General features: G+C 34.9%; 1 protein-coding gene across 1 annotated transcript; it reads left to right on the forward strand.

Annotated features, from left to right (window-relative positions):
* The first annotated feature begins 1,163 nt into the window (after positions 1–1,163).
* On the forward strand, positions 1,164–7,083 carry NAT12 (nucleobase-ascorbate transporter 12). Its single transcript, XM_078325965.1, has 10 exons — positions 1,164–1,765; positions 1,946–2,043; positions 2,155–2,325; positions 2,454–2,554; positions 3,059–3,194; positions 3,302–3,352; positions 3,451–3,738; positions 4,932–5,166; positions 5,697–5,983; positions 6,645–7,083. Exons 1-10 carry the CDS (start codon positions 1,306–1,308, stop codon positions 6,864–6,866), a joined length of 2,049 nt encoding a protein of 682 aa, XP_078182091.1. The 5' UTR covers positions 1,164–1,305; the 3' UTR covers positions 6,867–7,083.
* The last annotated feature ends 2,397 nt before the right edge of the window (positions 7,084–9,480 follow it).

Consider the following 9,480-nt stretch of genomic DNA (forward strand, 5'->3'; position numbering starts at 1 on the left):
TCCATAGCACCCCAGCCTAACTCTACATATATACATATACACATATACACATATACACATATACACATATATACATATATACATATATACATATGACTTGGCTACAGTGCTATGGGTTGCATAGAGGCCTCCCGTGCTACGACTCAATATTCGACTTTTCAAAATCCAAACGGTCGATCCGAACCGTTCATATTGTTCTCCATATTAATATGTGTTTGGAGATCAAATTTTACATTTTTTGGAAATTTTTTACTATTTTTTTAGATTTATTGAAAATTGCTGTTTTTCAGTCAAATCTAGACCATAAAAAACAGGGATATTCAATAAATCTAAAAAAATAGTAAAAACTTTCCAAAAAAATGTAAAATTTGATCTCCAAACACATATTAATATAGAGAACAAGATGAACGGTTCGGATCGACCGTTTAGATTTTGAAAAGTCGAATATTGAGCCGTAGCACGGGAGGCCTCTATGCAACCCATAACATATTAGCCAAGTCATATATACATATACATATATTATATTATATATACATATACATATATTATACATATATTATACATATATTATATATATACATATACATATACATATATTATACATATATTAAAAAAAACCAAACCATGGATATTTTATTTCTCCAAAATCTAAAAAAAAAAAAAAAAAAAAAAAATTCGGGGCGCAGATTTTTAAAATTTCAGTTGGACCCTAATTATTTTTAATAAAATAATATTTTTTTTGGATATTTTTAAAAAAATCGGTCCCCGTTGAAATATACGGGTATGATACTAATACATTCTTAAGCAGATCTGACTTTCCTTTTTTAGTTCATAGGCGTCAGGCGATTAGGCGTGCCTCCGTGGTCCCCCCCTTCATCAACTTAAAGTTTGGTTTACACGAGTCCAACGCCGATTGGACTCGAAACTAATAATCTAGTTCTTTTACCGTTAGATTTTGATCTGACGGCTGATAAATGCAATCGTATCAATTCCGAGTCCAACGAAAATTGGGGTGAAGATATTGACAGATCAATGCATACTTCGTGAAGCGCTCGAACAATAGATATGAAACAGCGCTGCATGAAGTAAACATTTGTTTGTCAATATATATTCGGAAATTGAACTCCCTTTTCTCAAAGTCTACAAGTGAACTGATTGGCTGGCTCCCGCCCACTGCCACTGACACCTCACTCGTCAGTCGTCTCTCCCCTCCACAGCGCAGCTCAAAACCCCAGACATCGATCGAGGCTCCTTTTTCCTCTTTCCTCTTTCTTCCCCTTGAACGCAAAATCATCTAGCGGCCGCATGGCGAGGCCAGCCCGTCCTGGTCCCTGGCCGCCTGCTCCATCCCAATCCCAACCCCTCTCTTGGGCCAAGCGCACCGCTTTCAAAAACGCCCCCATTTCCAACTCAGGTCAGATTTCCACTCCTAATGCAACCCCATCGACGCCAGATCTGGAATCCGGCCCCACCACTGCTTCTGCCAATGCCGCCAATGCCGCATTACCCCCTCCTCCGGCAAATCCAGTCGCCAGTGCTGGTGCCAATCAAAATGCGAGTGCTAATCGAGTTAATGGCGGTGCAAATGGCACGAGCACGAGTAACACGAGTAAAGAGAGAAAACCGTCGCCCAGACAAAGAGAGCGGGACTCATCTGCGCCTTTGCCAAGATTACGCGAGCGTGAAGCCGAGGAGGAGCACGACGAGTTGCCACAGCGTCACCCTCATGCTGTCAAGTATCAGCTTAGAGATACCCCTGGCCTTTGTTAGTCACTCTCACTCACTCTCCCTTTCTCTCTCTAAAGCAGTAACCTGAGTACCTAACCTAACCTAACCCCCGTTCAAATTTGGAGTGTTTCAACTTTCAACTAACTAACTAACGTTACAGTATTAAATTTCTTAAATTTGAATAAATTTCCCTTTAATTTGTCTTTGTTTGTTTCAGTCCCCATCATATATTATGGATTGCAGCACTACCTCTCAATCTTGGGCTCCTTAATTCTGATTCCACTTGTCATAGTTCCAGCAATGGGCGGCTCTTATGTAAGTTTTGTGCCTTCATAAATGAACCCAATTAATTAACTGCAATCAAGAAAGTTGTATTATTTATTATTTGAGTAGAGGTAATGATGATGATAATTTAATATTACACAGGAAGATAGAGCAGCAGTGGTGTCGACGGTTCTTCTTGTGTCAGGTGTTACTACATTGTTGCATACTTCATTAGGAACGAGGTTGCCGCTGGTACAGGGCCCGTCATTTGTGTATCTAGCTCCTGCACTTGCTTTAATTAATTCTCCAGAACTCCAAGGTCTAAATCAAAATGTATGTATGTATGTTTTTCCTTTTTTCAAAAAATAAAATATTTTTGCTGAATTTTTATTCTTAAATACCTGTAGTTGCATTTTGTTCCAACCTTATAGCAACTGTTAAAATTTAATTTTATCATGCAGAACTTCAAACATATAATGAAAGAGCTACAGGGGGCATTAATTATATCTGCTGCATTTCAAGCTGTGATAGGGTATACTGGAGTTATGGCATTGTTCCTGAAGTATGGAGCACTCTATTAGTTCCATTTTCTTAATTTTCTGTCTCTCTTCATAAGTGATTTCCTCATAAACTGGATTGGTTTTATTTCTCCAATTCTCATTCTAATTTTAGAATTTCATTTAAGAAACAAACATGGTTCCTTAATTTCATTGCAACTTATTTTAAGCCCATGTGGCTATTATCCTGTTGATTAATTAAAGCTTGATCGTCGATACCTTTGTTTGGTTACAAAAATCGGAAACAATGCCATTTATGTTCTGTTGGCGAATCAAATCTCGTCATTTAATATGGAACACCCGCTGTTGGATTGGAAAACTTTTATATATTAGAGAATTGTATATAACCTGGTTGAGTTATTCCATAAATTGCCGTACGATAATGTATGTATACTGCAGCTAGTATCCTGACCTGTCAGAAGAAACCGATCCCAAATTAAACAAAAATTTAACCTTAAGCACTTGCTTCCTTTTGAACTAATATATTTGTATACTTCGGGTTTTGTCAGGTTAATTAATCCCATAGTGGTGTCTTCAACAATTGCGGCAGTGGGGCTTTCCTTTTTTAGTTATGGTTTTACTCAAGTAGGTGCTTGCCTGGAAATAGGGATTTTGCAAATACTTTTGGTTTTCATCTTTTCACTTGTAAGTATTATCGCCATGCTTCAGCCTCCAGACTTGCTTTTTATTTCTTTCTTATTTCATTTCTAGTTTACCTGACTTTATCCAGTTTTGCATCATACTTGCTGCAGTATCTTCGGAAGATAAAGTTATTTGGATATCGAGTATTTCTAATTTATGCGGTATGCATTTTTCATTTTCTAATTAAAATGAGATTGGGAAAAATTTGACACGTCCTTGTTATCTAGTACCATGTTAAGAAAACATTTTCATTATACAGGTTCCACTGGGGCTAGGAATAACCTGGGCAATTGCATTCCTCCTGACGGAAACGGGAGTATATAGTTATAAGGGTTGTGATGAAAATATACCGGCATCAAACAATGTATCTGAATACTGTAGAAAGCATGTGACAAGGATGAAGCATTGCCGTGCAAATACTTCTCATGCTTTGAGAGATGCTCCCTGGTTCAGATTCCCTTATCCTCTGCAATGGGGCACCCCTGTTTTCAATTGGAAGATGGCTCTGGTCATGTGTCTTGTTTCCATTATTGCCTCTGTTGATTCTGTAAGTTTATTTTTTCTTAATTTCTATGTATAAATATGTTCCTCTTTTGTTTGCTTTTCTTGTATCATTGCTCTAGTTATGCTGTACATTTGTAAGAGTGATAATTTTGTCCTTTATTTGCGTGCTACTGATCTTGCATGTGTGAGGGACTTACATTTGCATGCTTGTTCAAGTGTACACAAAAGTGTTGTCTTTATTTACTTTACTAAGTTACATCGAATTCTATGTTATGCTTATAGTTCCTCCCTTGCTGAAATTCTCTCTTCTTTGGAATAAGTTTACAAAATATAGGGATGTTGTTCATATTTTGTAATCTAAAAACCAAATTTCTATTTCCGGAACCAATATTCCGAATTTTAGTAAACTAGAAAGGCCTGCAACGCTGTACTTGGAGCAGTGTTAAATCATTCTCGCCAACAATGTTAGCGACCTAGAATTTCCTTTGTTATTAGATTAAAGATCGTAATGTATTAATGGGTCGAGAGAGAGATATATAGAGAGTGATGGGAGTGGGAATGGGGAATCTTCAATCGGGCAAGATAGAGCGAATGCCAATGGTTGGTTTCGAAAGGGTGCTCTTGGACGTGAGATGTAAAAGGAAATGAATGAGGGGTCCTGATCCCCTAATGTAACTCAATTTTTGAGTTTTATCCGGACCGCCCAATCAGAATCCGGGCCAATCTGGCCCGAGGTGGAATGCACCCTCTTTAATATTTGTGCCAGAGCAGATTGGACGGTCCGGATCCAAACTAAATTTTTTTACTTTAGGGGATCTGATTTCATTAGCAAGGTGGTTCAACTTTGGGGCTGAGATGGGGAAAAAGAAAACAAGCTCTTGGGTGTTTCCGGAGTAATATGGCTGAAATTTATTGTCTATCTCTTGTTAAGGCTACCCATCACCAAGAAAAATCAGAACTGTTCAAACTAATAACTACCCTTGATGATTGTGGGACAGTCACAAATTGAATGGTCCTTTGAGTTCATAATTTTTAAACATAAAAGTATTTCTTTACTCATCCCTGGCAGTTTTATGATAGGTTTCTTCATCTGAAAATGACTATGGAGATTTTTATTTAGATCCAGGCTGCCAGAAAAGTATCAGTGCTGGTATCAATAAGGCAATATATGAATGAAATATTAGTATTCATTATGTATGTTCTAGCAAAAATAACTCTTTGGTTATGATATTAAAGGTCGGGTCTTATCATGCATCGTCACTGCTGGTAGCAGAAAGGCCTCCGACAGCTGGGGTAGTGAGCAGAGGTATCGGGATGGAAGGCATAGCGAGTCTGTTAGCAGGTCTATGGGGTACAGGTGTTGGCTCCTGTACTCTGACTGAAAATGTGCACACCATTGCTGTCACCAAAATGGGCAGTCGCAGAGCAGTTGAGTTCGGAGCTATTCTTCTCATCTTGATATCTTTAATCGGTAACCCCTAATCCTGTTCAGCTTCCTTCATTATATCCTTAATATTATCTCTTATTACGTGATAATAACCAACACTTTCCTGTAGGAGTGAGCCTATGGTACTATGCATAAGGCGCATTGGTCTGTACTATGGATCAATATTTCATCTATCAAAGTCCAAATAGTTGATCTGAACTGTTCGACATGATTTCCATATGAAAATGCACTTGCAGACTAAATTTTATATTTTTCAGAATTTTTTACTATTTTTTAGATAGGTAGAAAATCAATAAAAATTTCAAGATCAGTGATTTTCTACTTATAAAAAAAGATAGTAAATAAAAATTATAAAAAATTGAAAACTGTACAATTTAGTATGCAAGTACATTTTCATGTGGAGATCACGTTGAACGGTTCAGATCGATTATTTGAACATTGTAAACAAGATATTGATCCGTAGTACGGACCAATCCGCGTTATGAGTAGTAACACAGCCTCACTCTTCCTGTAGTATTATGGAATGTTAACCGCTACATTCCCTCTGCGCACAGGTAAAGTAGGAGGGTTTATAGCGTCAATCCCAGATGTTATGGTGGCTGCACTCCTTTGCTTTATGTGGGCCATGCTCGCTGCACTTGGCTTGTCAAATCTTCGTTATAGTGCAAATGGGAGCTCCAGAAATTGCATTGTAGTTGGATTGGCCTTATTTTTCTCTTTATCTGTACCTGCTTATTTTCAACAATACGGTCAGAATCCAAATTCTAATATATCGGTTCCTAGCTACTTCCAACCATATGTTGTTGCTTCGCATGGTCCTTTTCACACGCCATATGCCGGGGTATGTCCTGACTTGTTGGCCTTTTTTTGTTTCTTCTGTGTAATTCCTTTCTAATTTAAACCACAAAGAATGTTATTTAGGAAAAAATTTACTATCTTTTTATATAGGTACAAAATCACTGTTTTTGGATGGTATAGAATCCTCTGAAAAACAGTGATTTTGTATGCATCTAAAAAAGAGGAGGGTTAAAATGTCTCGTGTCTTTCATGCCTCATCGTGCCTCACATCCTTTATCTCCCTTTTCAAAGTGCAACAGTCGATCCGAACAGATCAACCATATGTTGTTGAAGATAAAATTTTGTATTTTTTGGAAATTTTTTTACTATTTTTTTAGATAGGTACAAAATTACTGTTTTTGGATGGTACAAAATCTTTTGAGAAACAGTGATACTATACCTATCTAAAATAATAGTAAAAAAAGTTCCAATAATATAAAATTTGGTTTCAAACACATTTTAATATGGAGATATGTTGAGTGGTTCGGAGATACGGATGTGAGGCATGATTGGGGCATGAAAACAATGGAGCATTTTAACCCTACCATATAGAAAATAACTAAAAGGACACCACAACCATGTCGTTCTCTATGTATTATACATACTTTTTACTGTTTAGTGAAACGTCTGATTGAAAAGGTTTTTTGCCATTTTCTGGAATGTAGGTAAACTATGTGCTAAACACGCTACTTTCGTTCAACATGGTAGTGGCATTTGTCATTGCATTTGTCCTGGATAACACTGTTCCTGGCAGCCGGCAAGAGCGAGGGGTATATGTGTGGTCTAAATCGGAGGCCGCTAGAAGAGAACCAGCTGTTGTAAAAGACTATGAGTTGCCTTTCAATATCAGTAGGCTTTTTCGGTGGATCAAATGGGTCGGCCTTTAATATAGGTTTATTATGTCAGAATTTGCGAGATGATAGGCTCCTTTTTTCCTGCAAAGCTGCGGGTGCTTGTATATTTTTGAGCTGTATTGCTTAGCTCTTTAGGTTTGTTACTAGGTTCATAATTAAAGGATATTTATTTCCTTTTAATTTAATTGATAAGTATATTAGTCATGTTGTTTCATTCTTCCCTGAAAAACAGAAAAAAAACATGCCGAGTGACAGATTTTGTTTGGCGACTTTAGGTTTAGACTAAGAAAGCTTACTTTATGTATAGCAAGTGGTGGTGTAATTTAGTGCATTTCTTTTGTGGGTGTGAGGGAATGGCTTGCTTATCTTAGATCTTTGCTATTTGACTGTCTATATTCTGGTCATTGTGAAGATACTGGTAAGTGTTTTGTTGTATTGTAATGACTTGCAAGTAATTATTATACTCTGCTAAGTGGTCACCAGTAACCAGTATCTCCAGAGGTAACGATTCTTTAAGAAAATGAAAGTTTTTCTCAGGTAATTGCTAGGACGGTTTTCTATTTTTCTTGTTGAAGTAGATATCTTATATTTTTACTGAGAGATGTTTATTATATAGAGTAATTCTAGTGTGTATTCAAAAGTTATGGAGCTGTTGGAGTCGGGGCTGGAGACATGAGCAGAATTCAGGAATCTGTTGTCAGGGGTGAAAATGGCATAGATAATATCCGATCCGTATTCGATTTGTATTCAATAAATTTGATGTGGATATCCGTTATCCAAATAGCTGTGTGGATATGGATTTACGTTCTAATTATCCCTACATGAATAATAGATATATATCATATAGTTTAATATATATATATTATGAAAAAATGTTGTTATTCACTATTATAATTAGATAAATGTAATGAATTTTAGTATTTTCTGATGTTTTAAATGTTATTTTAATAAATATTCGATCCGATCTGTATCCGAAACATTCAAACAAATTAAAAAGGAATATAAATATGATTTTACCACTATCCACTCCGTTTTTACCCCTATCTGTTGTCCATAAGCTCATTGCAATACCAAAGGTGGGTTGATGATGGATGCAAATCGTATAAAGGATGCGAGAGACGGAAAAGGAGATTGATCGGAGGGAATTCACATCCCTAAAGTAACTCAAACTTTGAGTTTGAATCTGGACAGAATCTGCACAAATTTTAAATGGCCCCGTAATTTGGATCGGATGGTTCGAATCCAAACTTAAATTTTAAGTTACTTCAGGGATTCTGAATCGATTAGAGGGCATCAGAGAGAAAATCGGTAGATCTCACTGACGGCGGGACCAACACGCGAATTAATTTAAGTCGTAAATAAATAATTTACGATAGATTGACCTAAAATTATTTTAGTTTTATTTGAAGTTGGTTTAATTATATTGTATTACGAGTAAAACAATTTTAATTTTAAAAAGATTGAAAAAGAGTAGAACTAGAGTGTTCTTAAGCTCTCCAAGATAATTGGTGAGCTTAACTCCAAAATCTATTAAATTAGCTACAAACAATCAATTAAAACCGTTAAAACCGATTTAATTCACGAGTATGAGTGATGAATTTAAATGTAAAATTTTTATAATTTCGAATTAATTTTGTATAAAGTCAAGTGGTCAAAAAGTGTTAGAAAAATGAATGCACTAAAATGAATTTATAAACCTTCTAATTTTGACCGCTTGAGTTTATACTAAAATAATTCGAAAACTTAAAATATTTACATGTAAATTCATCACTTGTGAAGTAGATGGATTTCAACAACTTAGATTTGTCATTTGAAACTAGTGTAATATATTTTGAAGTTAAGCTCACCAATAACGTATCATTTAATATAAAAAATAATAATGAATAGTTTATATTATCCAACTAAAACTCAAACTTGTCGATCTCTTATATTGTTCACGTATATATCTTAGAAAAGTTAAAACATGAGTAAAACATAATTAACTTTATTAAACACCAATTTTCAAATTTAAAAATAAATATAAACTTACTTTTACACTACTGCATCCTAGTTAATCAAACTAAATTGTGGATTTCTTATTTGTTCCAGTTTATACAACATTAGAGCTTAAATATAAAATTGAAATTGTCAATCATATTTGCTGATTTTCTCTGATCTCTTATTATAAAATTCAAAAATATGTACAAATTTAAAAATATAATTTTTTTTCATTTTTTTTTCTATCAGAAATAAAAGTAGATTTATATGATATTGCTTTTTTAATTGTTTTTCTTATATATAAGTATATAACAAGTGATATGCAGCATCATTCACATGATAGATCACATGAAAATACTTATTATTAGATAAGAATTGAGAATAACATCAAACTTTCATGATAGATCATTCGAAACTACCCCATCTCTATCATTTCTCATGCATAATTTACGTGCACATTAATTTTCAATGAAAACTTATCTCTTGAAATTAAAATTATGTACATATACTAAACGTGTCATACAAAAATCATATGCTTCCATCAATAAGTAGAAAATAAAAGAACACCAAAAAGGAATTTTAAAATGAAACTTTTTGAAAATGATGGATATAAGGCATAAAGTTATTAAATTAAATTTAAGAATATTAAATAATTTTAATATACATATGA

Source organism: Carex rostrata, chromosome 24 (assembly GCF_964058835.1).
Source record: "Carex rostrata chromosome 24, lpCarRost1.2, whole genome shotgun sequence".
Classification (NCBI taxonomy): Eukaryota; Viridiplantae; Streptophyta; class Magnoliopsida; order Poales; family Cyperaceae; genus Carex; species Carex rostrata.